Below are 18,555 nucleotides of genomic sequence, written 5' to 3'. Positions count from 1 at the left end.
TGTCTGCCTGTTTCTGTCCTTACATTTCAGTGTAATTTAACTTGATCATTCTCTCTACAAGCTCAAGTCACTTAAAACCATCCTTCACAGCAAAAGATAATCTCCATAAAGTATTCAGTACTATTACTTTTGGTGTGACTACCTGCAAATGAATACTTTTTTTTCCCCCTAATGATGTAATGTTCACAGCTTCAGAGCAGGACAATGTGCTGCCATCACCGACCAGTAATCGAACCAGAGAAATAATTTCATTTAACTCTGTAATCAATATTTGGTGCTACCAGCTACATTTGGCTTAAAAGTGGAAGGCAGCAGGGATACCATCAAACACACACAAATTCTAAAACTGTCGAACAAAAGCAACTCATTTAAGGAGTGAATTTAAGCACAAATTCCAAAAGCACACAGGCAAGTTCTTTTAGAACTATTGCTTGGATTAATTCAAGAATAAGCAAGACCTACGACATTACGTTATTCTACAACAGACACTGGAAGAATGCTTCTTCCCCCTCACAGTGTAATTTGAACACTGCGAAACAAAAAAAGTCAGGCATCTCTCTACATTGAAATGAGAGTTGATTGAAAATTAGAACCACCAGTCCTCATTTCAGTTATCTTAACACTGAACATGGTCATAACGAAAGTGATTATTTTACCTGCTGTTAAATTTTCTCCCCACTTTAACCCAGATACTGCTGTACAACCCAGCCACAGCACTGCAGTATCAGCAAGAAATCTCTGCATGCTGAAGCTGTTATGAATTTTTTTCTGCTACCCACAAAGCCAGACAGCAGGTTGAGACACATCATAACTTCTCCTAACAGTACAGCCAAACCGGTTTCAGCTAAAGGCTCTCAATTTGTTGGGGGGTTTTTGTTTGGTTGGGTATTTCTAGAAAATATTTACCCAAAGTCTATAGGTGTATCACAGCAAAGATAATTCTTTTTTTTTTTTCTTGGCTCTAAAGAAAGAAATAAAAGTTGTGTAACTAACTTTTCTCTTCAGGGTCCAGATGGAGCTGAATTCGTTTTGGCTCTGGAATCACTAGTTGTTAAGCGTCCCGACATAACAACTGAAACTAACAGCAGCTTTTATTAGATGGTAGCATGTTTATAAAATGCAGTATTGCTTCAAAAAGTCAGTTAAAAAAAAAGATATCAAGTCAAATTACTGAAGTTAGAGTTGGGAAAGACAGCCAACTGCTGTAAAAGAAACCGTTCAGAGCTTTACTTCTATTGGGAAAGCTCTTTTCTCATCCCAGTGACCCACATCTGCGATACTGCCTTCTGAAGGCTATAGGACAACTTCCAATTCTTTCTTCAGCTTCTCTACCATACAAGGAGAAAGGAAAGTACAAGTGACAGCCACCGTAGACGCATGTATTTCTTTTGAGGACCGGTAACATTCAGAGCAGCTTAAAGGTCCTCTGCAGAGTCCTGCGAAACCCTTCTGCAAATCATCAAGTGTGCTGACAGCAAACGTCTAAGTTATTAAATCAAAACTCTCCTCAAATCAGACTTAATTCATGAGTCAGCGTAAAGGGCGATTATAACATAGGAAGACAACTGAAAGTAGGGAAAAAATGAAAATGACATCAAACTTGCTAAATATGTATTGTTTATTAAGGCTTGTATTCTCCTAGAGGAAAAAGTTAATCTGATGCTGTCCATTACCCCTTACAGGCAGTAACAGTCCAGAGACAGAGTTATACGTTCTAAATACAAGTCTAAATGATACAGATTAAACTTTATTTAAATTGGAGGTCCTTTTGGAGTAAATAGTATTCAGAAGATACTTGCTTTCTAATATAGTAAAAGATCCTCTACAATAAACACGTGCAGATTCAGTGTGCTAGAGCAGCGGACATGAGCACCATTTCCATGCTTAATTGGAACTCCAGTTGGTGACAGGTTCTCCGACGGTCCCCTCACTCCACAAAAACATGACAGCAAATTCAGTTTCTTAAAACAGGTTTTTTTACTCATCCAACAGAAAAAAATTAGACATACACACTGTCAATTTTAAACATCTGAGGCATAATCCATCATATTATCCATACTATTAGTTCCTACGTTAAAGCTCAGCATTATTGGTATAAAAACTTTAAATGGCATTAGGATTTGGGGGGGTGGGAGGGAGTAATGAAGGGAAGGATTAAAAATGATCTGCAATTAACTAATAACACCTGAAAGCTGAAACAGGTTTAAACACATTGTCCAAAACCCCTGCAATGTTGATAGCATCACATTATTATTATTTAATTAAGCTACAAAAACCGTAAAGCAGAATTATGGCTGAGAGAAAGCATCTCGCTCACTCTCGGCAGGATATGGTATAACAAATGCACACTGAAGCACTGGTTAACAGAATGTGGAAGGGAAATATTTTCCAGAGAAACAATTTCACTGACAATTTGATTTTCTACTAGACAGAAAAAACCAACATGGCGCATTAGCAGTTTTAAAAGTGTAATTGTACAGATAAATAAAGAGGCATAGCAGCTGCACAAAGTGATAAGAAATGTAGTTTTTTCATTTCAAAATTCTGAAGTGCAGTATCTTAAAAGTTTTTTAAATGACAAAAATCAATGCATGGTTTCTTACTTCCACCGTGAAGAAAAAGGGTTTGGGAGGAGGATAAAGGAAGATTTGTGATGTATTCTCCATAATCTATATCTGGCTAGGAACATAATTTGTGCCAAAATAAAGTCTTTGGGAAGCATTGACACTTTAGTATGCTCATGTATAGGTCCACATTAGGTTAATATAACTGTTTACCAACTTAAAAAAATAAAAACAGACACACCTTTATTAATGATTTCTACAGAATTTTACATAGAAAAAAAGATACAAATCAATGCAGATCCACTTGGGCAAAAATAAACTACAATGTACTTAAAGATGCGACAACTTAATTTCCCCTGCACGAGAAGATATATCGGAGCTGAAAGCTTTAGTTTGTCCTGATGCCAGGATACAGCACCAGTATACTTAAATTTAGTTTCTCATAGTCGAATTTAATATCAGTTCTAGTATATATATCAAACTGTATATGTTTATTCTTATTGTTTGTTTCGATTCTGACGTTCCTGCAAAGAGAAAAAAGTTAAAAGTTAAGAAAGATTTTAGTCAAAAGAACAAGGAAAAAGCTTTTAATAATATAACAGCACTAATGTGATTCCCAACTATACACTTTGTCAAAACATTGCTGCTACATTTTATAAATATGTTGTATATACCTGACAAGCCCAAGGACTTGTTAACTTAATATAAGTGCAGCTTCAAGTGGAACAGCTGAATGAGTACCTGCACTTCATTATGACCTTTGTCTGCTGTCAGTTTAAGGGAGGTATGGAATATCAACATTCCCAAGCAGAAAGGGGACCTGCAATATTCTGCTTTCTGGATTATTTTAGCGACTGCAGCAGTAGCACAACCAATACAAGAGCAGAAAGGAGATGGTAGTAAGTGAACTACACAGAACCGGTATAATATCGAAGCACTCAAATGACTTTAGAGTTTAGTCACATTCAATAAAAGTAGGATTTGAGCTCTCTAGAAATTCTGTTCCTAATTCTTCCTATCTGTTCAGCTGTTCTGGGAGGCACTGTGAAATACTTGACAAGTCAGGGAGAAAAAAAAAAACATCATCAGGTGGAAGAAGAGTTATGTGCTTTTGCACAGTCTGATAAAAACCAGCACAGCTAGACTGAACAACCCAAGAATTTCTAAAAGCGTTCTAGTACAGAAACCAGTAGGCTCTTTGAAGTTTCTCTCAGAAGTTTCTGCTAACCACAAATACTGAAAACAGAGAAAGGTAATCGAAGGGATACCTGCAGGCACCTCTCAATTGCTGTTAAGTCTTCATCTGACCAACCCGTGCTCTCCAAGCAGGAAACAGTCCTGCCTCTGCTCTGATTTCAAGCAGAGGCTCTGCACAGGGCTTACACAGCCACGCTGAGCCATGCAATAACAAAAGAGGGGGACTTTTTCAGTAATTGTTTTAGGTGCCCCATAAGTTGCAGAACATGCAGAAGACAGCAAGACAAGCTGAATAAAATATGCTGCTGTAGCATTAGGCCAGTGCATTTTTCCAGCTAAGACACCATGCAGACTGAATAGAAAGGGTTCATTCAGCCTTGCTGTTTGCCGTTTCACCCTAACGGTGTTTAAAACAGACTGTACACTGCAAAACAGGCATGTAAAGACGCTACTTTCTGTACTGTACTTGAACACATCAATATGGCACCAAATCCTATTTCAAGCAAGAAAATTGTGAAATAGCCTAAGCATAAACAACAGTCAACTCCTAAACTAACGCCTTCAGATTTTACTTGTTTTGTGGAATCTTTCTGTACAAAATTAATCTCAGAATTGTTTCTGTTGCGATATAAAGCTTATTTGCAAATATACCAAACATAAATGTAACAGACTGTATTTGCTACTTCAGCTGATCACAGCATAAAATCAGAAGAGCTTTTTTTTAAATGGAATATATTGATTTCTGTCTTCAGGCAGAATATTTCCATTTTCATAATAAAATTAAGTCAACAAAGTCTAGTATAAATTCTTAATCTATGATTTAAGACAGAAAAATTGTTTTACCAAATCAACAAAACAGACCATATAAAGTGGTATATTTTTTTTAAAAAAATAAATCTGTATTTCCCTGCTGACTTATGATGAACTGTCAATGAAAGTCATTTCTCAGTGGTAGAGTATCAGAACATAGTAGGTGTTGTATGTTCTTAATGAAAAGAACTTACGTCTGCCTGAAATTTCAAACAAAAGGTGGTTAGAAAGATCTAAAATTGAACCATATCAACCCCATTTTCAGGCTTCCAAAGAGGTAATTGTTCCATCCTACTTCCATCTCTAAGGTGGCAAATCCCCTTCACTCTGCTTCACTGCCCTACCATGCCCGTCAGCCCATTCTTTCCCATTGCACCTTACATCTTATTTTTAGTTTTCTATGTTGTCCTGGTTTTGGCTGGAATAGAGTTAAGTTTCTTCCTAGTAGCTGGCATAGAGCTGTGTTTTGGATTTTAGTATGAGAATAATATTGATAACACACTGATGTTTTGGCTGTTGCTAAGTGGTGTTTACACTGGTCAAGGACTTTTCAGCTTCTGATTTTCTGCCAGGTGCAAAGAAACTGGGAGTGGGCACAGCCAGAACAGTTGATCCAAACTGGCCAAAGGGCTATTCCATACCATATGGCATCATGCTCAGTATAGAAACTGGGGGGAGTTGGCCAGGGGGTAGCGATAACTGCTTGGGGACAGGCTGGGCGTCAGTCAGCAGGTGGTGAGCAGTTGTATCACTGGTTTCCCCCCCCCGGGTTTTGTTGCTCTCTCACTCCCTCGTTGTTTCCCTTCTCATTACAATTTTTTTGTTGTTGTTTTTCCAATTAAACTGTTCTTATCTCAACCCACAAGTTTTCTTACTTTTGCTCTTCCTCTTCTCTCCCCCATCCCACCAGGGGGTGGGGGAGGTTCAGCAAGCAGCTGTGTGGTACTTAATTGCCAACTGGGGCTAAACCACAACATATGTAGTCATCCACTGACCCTCATAATCCCACCTTCTTTAAAAGTCAAAGTCTTCCAGTCTCACAGACTAGTCCCACATAAATAGAAGACAGGCTAGCACCTGAGACTTCTATCTGGTACCTAGAGAAAGTACGCTCATGGCATTCAGAGACTCAGCTCAGGCTTTGTAATTCAGTAAAAAGTGCTATTTATTAAGCAAGTTATTAAGCAGTTCTTCCTACCTTGCTACTCGCTTTCTCTCTCGGGGGCTAATCTGAATCTTCTTTTTAAAAACTGTCTGAAACCATATGAACTGACGGGGAGGAAACTGATGCAACAATTCTTCATGCTCGAGCGTGGCTGCTTTTTAGAAGCTCTAGCTCTCAAATTCTCTTCCTTCCTGCTATTTAGTACTACTGCAAGCAAGCACAACCAGTTTTGTAAGCAACTAACAAAGCTTTGTTCATTTTGGTTCTGAAGATCCATCCAGAGCCTTCATAGTTTCTCTTCTCCAGGGGAATTTTCTGATATCTGACAGGGGAGCTCCTGTTGCATACGTCTCCTTCGTGACATTAATGTGTATAGTCTTCAGACACAGGAAAAACTGGTTTTCATAAAACCTGCAGAAGCTTCCATTTTGGAGACATTCATCCCTGTCAAACTTCTGTTCCCTTCACTTCAGTCTGAAGTAGCCGTCAACCTTCCTACTAAACTTTATTTGTTAAGGTCAGTGGGATGAAAGCATTCATCTTCTGACACAAAAATATAAGTGTTATCTTTACATCAGGAAACACAGTTACTATTAAGCTTAAAATAGAAATGTTTAATTACAGTTTTGGAGGAAGGACAATATTCCATCCTTAAGAGTTCTGTGTCAATTAATGTTCACAGAAAGCATACTGAAAGGAAATATGCAATGCTAGAAGACAATGAGTATTTCTGAGTGCCAGCATGCACTAGCTAACACCTTACAATATTTAATCACCCAAAAGGAGAAACGGCAAGCTTGGTGATTCAAGAGCTTTCTGAGATAAGACTACTCAGCTCTTCCAGCACAACACCAAGGTGTAGACCTTGGAATAGCCAAGCGCCTTGACACGGGTCAGAGATGACAGCACAGCAGTCCATCAGAGTAACTATGACCATCTAGTTAAATACAGATCTATGAAGACGAGCTGCTGACAGTAGATCAACCCATCTGTCCTATCACGAGATGCAAATAAAAATACCAAATCTGCAAAGTTTATTTTCTTTACAAGCTTTTTACCTTCAGAAGACAATTTTGTTAAGACTATGCAAGCACGTTTCTAGGGAACGTTAATAATTAATGCCACATTATACTTTATTGTCTTTTTAAAGAAGCTCTCACACATGTTGCAACTTTTTTTACATTTTAAGAGCATGAGCTTTGATCACAGAAGTTGCTCTCTTTGTGGACACTGTAGTGGCCCTGGAAACTGACTGAGAAATGCTAGGAGGGTCAGAAGAGATTTCATGCCACTCACTTTTTTTGCTATTTCATTCCAGACACCAATATCCTTCCACTACTCCTTTCCCAGGTTCTGGGTCACCAGACTGGGCTTACATACTTTATTACTATGGTAAAGCAAAAGTTGGACTTAGATCCCAGGATGAACAAATCTTCCCTCAATTCTAGATGATGATACAGTCCTTAAGCAATGCTGGTAACACTGATGAATCTTTGGCACTTCAGTGAATTTCATCCAGCATTATACCTGCTGAATCCACATTTGATGATTTGGTGTTAACACAGAGGTTCCTGGATCAGTTAAACTCAGAGAGCACACTCTGGAGCTTACACTGCACACATCAGTTAAGGAAACACGAGCTAGCAACAAACTGTAACCTTCTAAAGAAAAGAACTGAAATGGTAGTGACTTGCATTGTACAGATTACATGAAGTTAATCTTCCCTACTAAATATCTGCGTATAAATGAAATTAAAGCATTCAAGCCCTCCATGTGGAGATTTGTAAGAATTCTAGCCCTTTGTAATCACAACAGTGGCGAAATGGAAGCACAGAATTTCAACAAGTAATTTTACTGCTAAATAGAGTATAATGAATCAAAACCACAGCAACTTGAAAACCAATTAAGATGGCACATATACAAACAACCATCTGAAAATGTCAATTAGGTCATAAGATAACCTAACTAGCAATAAGATTCTTCAAAAATTATTGCCACAGGAAGGTTAACTTTGCGTATTAGGAAGGCTTTAACTTCAACAGCACAAACTTCTCAACAATAAGAAGTTTAAGTGTGTACATATCCTGCAAAAAACCTCTTCCAGTAATCAGTTGGACTTCTAAAATTCATTTAGTCAATGAAGGGGAAAATATTAACTTTCCAGACAATAATTTTATAGAATGCAACCTGACAAGCAGCATCTTGTTTTTCATTCCCTCACTGTTGATCTGCTTTACCTCTCTAGCACTATTATCTTCCACAGTGTACTTCAATTGTCTGTATATTGTCCTATTTCTAAGCTGTTCAGAGGAACCTAAGAAATGTTAAATTAGACTTCAGAGTTTATTTCCTGAATGCATCATACAAGCTAGAGCCTCAGTTTTAAATGAGGCAGAAAAAATGCATTACTTTGAAAAACCGATCCTGTTATAAAGCAGTTACCTGAGTAAGAATATTGTATCAGCACTTGAACTGAAAATGGGAAATAGTTGTGTATATGAAAACAACCCAAAGCGGGATCAGCCCAATAGCTGAACATCAGCCCCCTGAGCTACTACAAAGCAAAGGAAGTTCGGCACTCAGTATGCAGCCATCTGGATCTTCCTCAGGCCAGTATGTTAACTGTTCAAGACTAGCTCTCCTATCACTTTCCCAGCACTCTCACTCCTCAAACGCGCACATTATTCTCCCCTTCAGACTTGGCAGCAAATCACAGGGAGACTCATCATTAAAAAAACCAAAACAATCACCCCCATACGCTGTAAACACTGGAAAAGGAACCAAGGCCTTTTGACTTACTCAAGATTCTCTCCTACAGAAGGGAACACCTCTCTTCAAGACACAGGTTGCATTAAATATTGAATTGCTAATTGCCTACTGAAGGAAGGAAGTGTTGAAGTAAAGGCTTTTAGGTTTTAGCTTGTGGAACCCCACAGGGAATACACAAGAAAAGCTTCAAATCTTAAGCTCTCCTCCCCTCCCGAGCTGAGGTATGCTATGCACATCGTATCTGATGGCTAGGAAAAGTTGAGCTAAAAAGTTCTTAAGACACTGATCTCCTTTGCTCTCATAATTTCAGAGTACATTCTATGAAGACAGTTTAAAACAATTTTATCTGCACTTTAAAATGCCAATAAAACCTTTAAAATGGCAACTTCAATTTAAGCTCCAGGAACATGCGTTAAGTCTTTGCTTCAAAAACATTTTGAAGCAAGTGTGAGCTGCACTAAACTAGCCTGTCAAATAAATGCTTTATTCGAAACGCTATACAAAAGTCTATGAAACACTATCAGTATCAAGCAACTGTAAGCGTTACTTAGCTAGGAACTACACACCCCAACACCTATTATTTTGTCAGTCCATTACTTCTAGACTGCCTAATGAGAGAAAGGCATTCTTGAAACTGAGGTCATGAGACAGATAGGGACAGATGTCTCTTGCGGTAGACTTGGAGCCATGAAAGCGTATGTAAATTTTTACTACACTTTCCCGGTTACTGCCCAAATTTCTCTTACTACATCTTCACTCAAAACTTCTTTCCAAGAATTAGTAGACAGATTAGACCTGGGAACCGAAAACCTTTATTTTCCCAAATAATAATACACGTGACTTCAGCAGCAGAAACGCAATCTTTCTAGCGCTATTGCAGCAATTTTATGCAACTCTTTCTTTTCCAGAGAGATCAACTGAACAAACAAGATCAGGCTTCTTGCTCTTAAAGGTGATGTACAAATTTCAAATGCCAACACAGGTATCAATTTTGATAGCCCAGTTCCAGTCAAAGAGTGTTAAAACACCTCATATTTATAAGGCAAAAAACTTAAGTGGCAAGCATGGGCAGAATCCAATTCTGAAACAGAAACTATTCTCTAGTTTATTAACAATTTTAAGATTAAAAAATAAATCAAACTCCAAAAAATTGGATGTAATGTCCTTCACCTGCATTATTGCTTAACTTTCTGCTTTGAAACCCATTAGCTATGAAATTGTCACAGACAAATAAGCATCAGTTTGTTTTTTGTGTTGCTAAACACACATAAAACCATCAAGTTGAGATGTATTAAAAACATTGTGAATTCCTACTTACATTTTTTCCACCATAGCAGCCTTCACATTTCATTTTCCCCATATCTGTGTATAAAATAAATTTTTTAATAAGTTTACCTTCCGCACCACCTCCTCCTCTTCTTGGCGCTTTTCATAATGAGAAAAGTCATCAAAGATGGAGGTCGTGTGCTTGTAAGTAGCAATAATTTTAAGCACTTGTTTTGCTTTTTCTAGGGGCACCTCCTGTGTATCACGGGAGTTTGTAACGGGTTTGTTGTCATTGTTCTCCAGCCTGATGTGTCGGAGCTGGTTGTTGGGCACATCCTTCACAAAGATCCACTTGACATCAAATTTCCCCTTCCACTTGTCCTGAGACCAGACACCTGCACTGGTGCCGTAGTCCACAGGTGATTTCATCTCTGCTACTCCACAGAAGTGTCCACTGCCATTGACACTGAATAGCAAGTAGACTGGACCCTTGCTATTCATGGACCGAAAAGCACTGTCCAGGCGTTTGTTGCCATGTTCCGTACTACACCAAATAGAATACTTAATGGAACGATGAATATCATCCTCAGAATAGCTCTTTATTATGAACACACGTCCATTTTTAAGGTTCCATTCAAAATCTTTAGGGTTATAACTGTGAGCAGCTTTCAGTTTTTCAAGAACAGGATGGGACTCGCCACTTGGAACAGGGTTAGGCTGGGCACTGCCAGCTGAGTTGCTGTCGTTACCAGTTCCTCCACTTTGGCCAAAAGCTGCGTTTCTGTTGCGAGGAGCTACCCAGCGATTTTGGGGTGGCTGCTGAGGGGTCTGATACTGTGGCTGAGTCAATGGAGGAGGCTGAGTTGGAACAGGCTGAACAATTTGTTGCTGTGGGACAGACTGAGGAGAAGGAATCTGTTGGGGGGCAGGAACTTTTGCCACAGGACCCTTATTGTCCCAAGTACCTATGTCCATATTATGCTTTATAGGTGGAGGAGGCAATGCTCCTCCAATTACAGGTCCAGTTTTTGTTTTCATTTTAGGCTGTGGTTTTGCAGGCTTGCTAGCTATAGCAGCCCAAGAAGTTGGTTTAGATACTGGCAAGTTTACATTAGATCCACCATTACCAGAGAGGGCACCTGTCATCCCAGCACTGTTGACAACGGAACCTACTGTTTTCACCGCAGAAGTTGTAACATCTCCACCAATCTTAAGTCCAACCATTCCCTGTTCAATACTGTTCATTCCAGGAGCTTTATTTAATGTATCATTATGAAATCCTGTTTGTCCATCCACAATGGTACCGCCCAGTGAACTAGGTGGGTAGCTGTAACTGCTCCCATATGCTGAACTTTGAGTCTGCTGTCCTTGGGATCCACTTGTTCCCCAAGCTGAGAAGGCAGGATTTTCAGGGAAAAAGTTAAACCGGTGTTGATAGATATTATTTCCCAGACCCCCAGGCTGTCCAAAAACAGCATCATGCATAAAATGATGATCTCCATTACTGAGCTGTCCATAGGTGGTAAGATAAGGGATAGGAGGATCTCCTCCTGTAGACCATGGTGCTTCACTGAGAGAATAGGGGAACCCAATAGATGGTGGATAATAACTGGACAGATAAGGATCGGTCATTGATGGATAGCTACTGTTCTGTTAAAGAGAAAAAAAAAAGGTAATTTCAGATATAAAAACCCCCTTTGTTTATAAATAGCCACAACGCTGTTCATCACCAAATAGAAAAGAACAATAGAGTCAAGGTAATTTAATTTCTAATTACAGATCTCAGTTCATACTCCAAGAAAGATTCAGGGCTAAAATGCAGTATCTGGGTATTTATAATACACCCCAGGACTAGTGGCTCACAATGAGGTTAGTACTTGAGATTTTGAAACCATGTAAGCTTATTTACATTACTAAGGGTATTTCGTGGCTTCTTCTAGAATTATTTAATCTACTAATACCCCAAAATATTTCAAGGAACTTATATAACAATACATTTTGTGTCTCAAAGAACTAACTATATTTGGTATTTCTGGATCACTACATGGGAGAAGTTTTAGATGAAATTACTTTAATATGACAGCACATATAACAGAAAATATGATTACAGTCCTCATTATGGAATTGTTTTGAGGGGCCAACACTCCTCAACAAGCAAAACTGAAGTGGTAAAACATGCAAAGGCTACTTCTGACACAGACAGGACCACACTGAGATCACATGCAAAGCAGCATGCCAAGTTTGCTCTAATAACTACAAACTGAAATTAAGGTGACTGGTATACTAGAGACAAATATATGCAAATACAGCATGTGATACATGCCATCCAAACCGTTTGAGAAAGACCTAATTCAGCCTTTTGCAAAAGTCTCCTCCTCCCTCAGTAGTAAAGTTACAAATGTGCAAGACTATTTCTGACTGTCCTTCCAAACAGGCCATCTTTTCCACTCCACAAAACAAGAGGCTGATCGGTTATAAACCAGCAGACCCCCTTTGAAATTCTACCTTTTCCTCCCTTTTCAACTGCTCCTTAGACCAAGCTGAGAAGCCTTTCCTACCACTCTAAATCTTCTGCTGACATTTGATTTTGAAGAATTCCATGTGCTTCCGTTATTCAACAATGCAAAAGAACAAACACATAATATTCTAAAATAGGTTTTGTTCCTCTTTAAAGAAACTTGAAGCATATATATTGGAGACCTTCCAAACTGACACTCTAACTGTAATTACCAGTGAGGGGGAGGGAAGGTCAACATCTCCTGTTAATGAGTCAAACAGGAGATAGCCTTTCCTTACTCATGGAGAAAGATTATTTTAAAAGGAACTAAGATTTCTTTCAAACGGCAAGATTTCAAACTTGAAAAGAAAATCTGCAAAATCAGCAAAACTGCACTGGAACTTCAGTCATTTTTCCAAAAATCAGATTATTTCTCAGCTCATTCAAAAAATGATGTAAAAAAACATGCTTATCTTCAGCAAGGAGAATACCCAACTGATACACAGAGTCATCTGTGTTGCTCATTTTTCAATGACTCCCTTCCATGATACCCCAAAGCCAGAGTAATTCAATATCCTTACTTTCCATATACAGAATGATACTATAAAGTGCCTCCAAGACTTACATACAGTACTGAAACCACTTCTGAGATTTAAACAGCCTAAATCCAGTTTTATTAATTCAAAAGAAATAATCTCTGCCACTGTTCACACTGCCTTTATTTATGTGCAAATTCTATCATTAACAAGAGGTACACAATCCACCTTCCTATGAGAAGATCCTCTAAAATGCATTAAATTATCAGAGACTCCCAAAACAAAATAATCAATATGTAGCATATGAAAACATCATTTTTCTGAAAGACTTTCAGATTTGTGCTGGTTTGGGCCAGGATAGAGTTAATTTTCTTTATAGTAGCTAGTATGGGGCTCTGTTTTGGATTTATGCTGAAAACAGTGTTGATCTATGTGTTACATCTCAAAGTGTTAATATTAAGAAAAATGTAAAAACAAATGCAGATGTAAGGGAGGAGACATAAATAGTTCTTCAGAGCTACTTATGTTCATATAGTCTACCGATTTAGAATTTATTAAGACCAAAAAAAATATGCCTAGAGAAAGCAGGTGCTTTGTCCTAAAATATTTCTGCTAAAGGATTCTAGACAATTCCTGAGACTGTCACCTCCTGTCACACAGCCCGTAAAGTTTCCACAAGGATTCTAACAAGATTAAAGGAAAGTTTCAGCAGACATCCTTACAAAACATTCAATCTGTTTTGACTGGCTTTTTGCCAGAGTGTGTAAAAGAAACCCTGGCAGAAGTCCTTCACTGCAACAGCAGTACATTTATTTCAACAAACTTATCCTTGACCTTTCTGCACCCTTCCTTTTTTTTTTTTTTTAATTAAAAAGAAAAACCAAAATCCAAACACCAACCATTCTGTTCATTAGGAAGGGAATCTTTCTTTCTCCCAAAGTACACTGCTTGCTAGGAATTCCCTGTTACTTATGAGTAATCTTTTGGTTCTGGGTAACATTACATGGGGGATGCCTTTCCTTCTTTGAGTATAACTTTGTATATGAATACTCTACTTCATCCAGTTGCCTTTAAAAGTACTTTTACTGTGCTTTATAACAAAAAGCAATCACACCTCAAATTTGATCTGTATTAAGTACTGCTACTTGGATACTACAACCTTTATGGAAAGAAAATAAGGCACCACTACTTAGGAGTAGTTTTCAACAGAAAGATGGAAGACATGTATATTATTTGATTATATAACATACTCAATACTAATTTTAAAGACTAATTTGTATTTTTAAAATATGAAATTAACACAATATTACCAACCTACATTTGATCTTTGACATCAAATATACTGTTGTATCAGCTGGGGTTTTAATTTCTTAAAGTATTTTAAAACATCCAGTTGGTTTCAAATCTTTTTTTGTAAGTCACTTATATTTTACAGTAATTTTAAAGGCTGAATAAATCTGACTGAATAACTAGATAATAAGGCCTTGTTCAGAAACATGGTTGTCTTCAGTACAAAATCTCACAGTCCTAATTAATGCTACTGTCACTTTCCACTTAAAATTTTAAGACAATCTACACAATTGTTTCTTGTAGCATGCTAATTTCTTACTGCAGCATAAATAAATCGGTCAACGGAGCTACACTTTCATGTAAGAAAACTTTGAGAGTTATGGAAATTGTAACAGTCATAGCAATTTTTCCATTTAAACCTAATAATTGGGCTTGTTGACAGCTAAGACAAATTTCCTAGAATTCAACTATAATAGACAGTTCTACATTTTTTTCTATATGAAGTTTAATGTTCAGTGTATTTCACATTAGAAAAACATACCTTGGTTTTAAGTAATCAAAAATTACATACAAATGTGATGAAGTAGAACATAAAAAAATTAGTGAAAGGTGAAAGCCTCAATTTCTTTCAAAACTAATTTTGCGTTAAAAAAGAAAATTTTACTGCCTTTTTTCCCCACAAGTTTCCTGCTTTTATCTCTGCTACAATACATTAACTCCAGAGAAGAGGGAATGCTTGCCATGAAATCATTTTAACTTTGTATAAGTCTGGAGAACACGTCTATGCTGCAGATGACTATGAAGCTTAGCTTGGGAGCTGGAACCCACACAGTGCAGAGCTCAGAAGACAGTTTGTGTTGTCACATATACACTTGTCCTGACCTCTACAGTGGTATGTCTTGATTGCTTCCAGGATGGAAACAAGCTCAAGTATATCTATATTGTGCTAAAGTTTGCACCCTTCCTGTAAGCTGCTATGATCCAAAACAAACTTGTAACACAGTTCCATCTACCTGACTGCCCTAACAAAAATGTTTAATACACCTTGAAGATAACCTATACACAGTACATGAACTGATAACTGTTTGCTCTAGTGTTCAAGATTAAATCACAACTTCTACAAATGAAACAGAACAGCATGTTATATGCTAATTAACAGTGGCATCTATCAGCTTCAAGATGAATTATAAATTTCCCTTTTAAAACATAACACTTAGCCTTTCTGCCAAGAAATAATAATGCACCTTGGTAGGTCTCTCTCTAAAATGGTATTTTATATGTGTGAAAGAAAACTTTCTGCATCTCCAGTTTCCATACATTTTGTTGACTTTAAAGATCTGAACATTAAGTCAAAAATTACTTCAATTAAAAGATATTTTCAATTATAATGGTATTTAATAAGTCATGGATGTTGATTTAACATACATTATAATGAACTGGATTATATCAAGAGTTTACATTGAAGTGCCTTATTCATAACACATTTTTAATTCTTAAGATATTTCAGAGGACATGAAAGAACAACAATATTTGCTGAAGTGTAAAAAGCAAGTGGGACAGCTCTACAAAATATCTAGAAAGCACTGAAACCAAATTTCAACTATGCTAATTTCTAAGATTATACAAATTATACCAATCAGGAAAGCTCAAAAGCAGAACCTTCAGACTCCCACATGCAATGCATCTATCAATGAACTGTAAGATCAAATAGTCTGTCACAGTCCAACCGTACCAATAACCTGCAATTTGAGGAGCAATCAGCAGACACTAGTTGGAGCATTAACTTCATTTTCACTTGTGGCCATCTGGATACGCAGAGTAATATTAGCTTTGCAAGCACAAATGCTAGTTGTATTACCAAGTAACACAATATGCTAGTCATTTCTTTTTCCATTTCTATTTAAGGAATTTGCTCCCTCAACACAATCCTATGAATTGAGTGCCAACAGCATGCCTAAGAAAAAAAACTAAGTTAAAAATACACTAACCTGATTTGACTGCCCAGAAAGGTAAGGTTCAAAATCGTTGTCATGAACTGTATCCTTCTGATGTAACGAACCATTTTGTACTAGAAGAAAAAGGTTACAGCATATTATAATACTGCTTAGTAGCATTTCAGTAAAGAGTTCCACCCCATGTTATTTTATGAAAAGCCTTATTTCTTCTTCACAGCACAAAGACTCATAAAAAGACCAAGGGATAACATTTTTCCCCAAAATGGTTTGTCTTTATATTATTGCTTATAAAACTAAATTTGAGTAAATTTTAAAAAAAAATCTTCAGTTGAGAGTGACTAGACAACTCATGTGAATTACCTCTGAACAAAAAAAATACTAGTTGACAAGAATTACGTGAAAAATATTGGGAAACAACATCTATTGTTCTGGTCCATAATTAGAACTCTCAGAAACTAATTCACAGTTCTGCCAGCATGTGTTATTCACTGCTTGCTTAAGTTGGCTAAAATAAGATGAGGTGAGGTGACGTTTAGTTATGAAATAATGACTGCTAAGTGTCTTGATATCCTGACACTTTCAGGAAAATTTAATTCTCAACTTTCTCACGTGTAAAAGAGACACATCTGCCATAATCAAAGGCCTACTTAAGCATACATTAAGGTGTGAAAAGCATTCAAACCCCATTACTGAAAGATATACAAAACCAAAACTGTTATTAGGTCACTTCAAATAATTCCATTTGTTTGCTTTACATTTAGGAAAACAAGGTCAAACAGATTATGTGATAGTTGCTTTATTTACTTATTTCATAGAACAGCTAAGCTAAACTACAAGTAACACTACACCAAATAGGATGGTTAGCAAACAAGTCTGGGAATTCACCAGAATATTTCTGCGAAGTTTGTCAGGGAGAGTAGAGGTAAAAGATTATTTACAAACCTAGGAAATAGTGTCAAGCCTTCCGTAACTAGAAGTAGCGGGATTTTTAAGGCAGGTTAAGTTATATTAAACAGCATTTATGAGTTGACTATTGTTAGTTTCTACGCCTGATCAGTTACACACTTATTAGCAATCACAGTAATAATCAAGGTGTTTTCTTAGGTGACTCGTTATTACATTTAATGACAAATGAAGCACGGGAATTATCATGAAAAGCTTATTACCTCATCAGAAGTTAACTATTTTTTATTTAAAATTTCTTAAATTAAGTTTGTAGGCTTATATATGACAGCTAGAACAGATATCAGTCAACAGCAGACCAGTAACACAATTGTATTCATATAGCAGGAAGAGACTATGCAAAAGTATGTAAAAATATATATTGAATAGGCATATCCTTGTGACTTTATGTAGAAATCTCCTTTATTGTAAGGAAATGAAGAGCATTATTATGTTTAGTACTAACAGATAGTCCTTCCCACGGTAAACTCAGCAGCATTAAGTGGGATGCAAGCAAGCAAGCTTGTACGAGTAACAGTTTATGTTATTTTAGAACAAAGCACAACTTCCTTTGTTCCAGATGTTATCCATACGGACCAACAGCAATACCTTTCTGCTCACCTACAGGTATCTGCATAATTCATCTGTTACAGTAACAATTTAAATGACCAGAACTCAGCAGGATCCTCACCTTTATTATCCTGTCCTTTCGGTCTCTGGGATGCCATGGCACATGATGGGGTAAAGGAAAAGGGAAAAAAAAAAAAAAGGGAAATAAAAAAGTTAATTTTAGAAAAACGCTTATATTGTCACTGCAAAACACACAGCTTTTGAGGAGGCCTAGGAGGCTCATACAAATGGCTAACAACTTATCAGGGCTTGTTTAAACTGGGATTGAGGAGTATGTTTCACGTATCCTTCAGCACTGGCCTTCCTTAGAAATGGCCACGGCTCCCGAAAGGCAGTGGGAACGTGCTGTGCTCACAGGAGGGAAGTTAAGGAGAAAGACTACGCTCCGAAGAAGCCGGGAGAGGAAAAGCCTCTCCCGGGCCAGACGCGGGCACCGGCCTGCAAGGGAAAACCCCCGCCCCCGGGTGGGGAGGAGGCAGGCCCCGCGCTTCGCTTCGCCACTTACCTGAGGGTCAACGCTTGTGGCAGACATAATTCATGTACAGGGCCGCCGTGGTTCAGCAGAGAGAGCCGGGGGAGAAGGCAGGGCCGCTCGGCGCGGCGCGGAGCTCCGGGGCCTTGGCGGAGGGGCGGCGGCGCCTCTCCCCTCAGGCAGCGGCCGGGGAGGGGAAGGGGCCGGGGCCGAGGGGGAGGGAAAAGGGCCGCTGGCGCGCGCGCCGCCGTTCGGCGTCTCCTCAGAGGGCCCAGGGGGCGGTAGGCCGGCGCCGGTCCCGCGCCTCGCCTCACCCTGCCGGCCCCGTCTCTTCACATGCCCCCGGGCCGCGCCGCCCGGGCCTGCCCGCCGCCGTCGGGCCGCAGCGAGGGATGGAGCCAGAGCCTCCAACTCCAATGGCGGCGGGCGCCGGGCTGCGGTGACGTCAACGCCGAGAGCGCG

General features: G+C 38.4%; 1 protein-coding gene across 2 annotated transcripts; it reads right to left on the bottom strand.

Moving 5' to 3' along the window:
* Nucleotides 1-1,609: 1,609 nt before the first annotated feature.
* Nucleotides 1,610-18,553, bottom strand: YTHDF1 (YTH N6-methyladenosine RNA binding protein F1). 2 transcript variants are annotated; one of them, XM_072878847.1, is made up of 5 exons: nt 18,127-18,553; nt 17,683-17,707; nt 16,083-16,162; nt 9,824-11,421; nt 1,610-3,088 (listed from the first exon to the last, which is right to left on the bottom strand). In XM_072878847.1, exons 1-4 carry the CDS (start codon nt 18,151-18,153, stop codon nt 9,853-9,855), a joined length of 1,701 nt encoding a protein of 566 aa, XP_072734948.1. In that variant the 5' UTR covers nt 18,154-18,553; the 3' UTR covers nt 1,610-3,088; nt 9,824-9,852. The 2 variants fall into 2 exon arrangements, with proteins under 2 accessions (XP_072734948.1, XP_072734949.1); XM_072878848.1 differs by having other exon boundaries at nt 9,901-11,421.
* Between the last annotated feature and the right edge of the window lie 2 nt (nt 18,554-18,555).

Source organism: Ciconia boyciana, chromosome 14 (assembly GCF_034638445.1).
Source record: "Ciconia boyciana chromosome 14, ASM3463844v1, whole genome shotgun sequence".
Classification (NCBI taxonomy): Eukaryota; Metazoa; Chordata; class Aves; order Ciconiiformes; family Ciconiidae; genus Ciconia; species Ciconia boyciana.
This window is presented reverse-complemented; position numbering and strand designations above follow the sequence as displayed.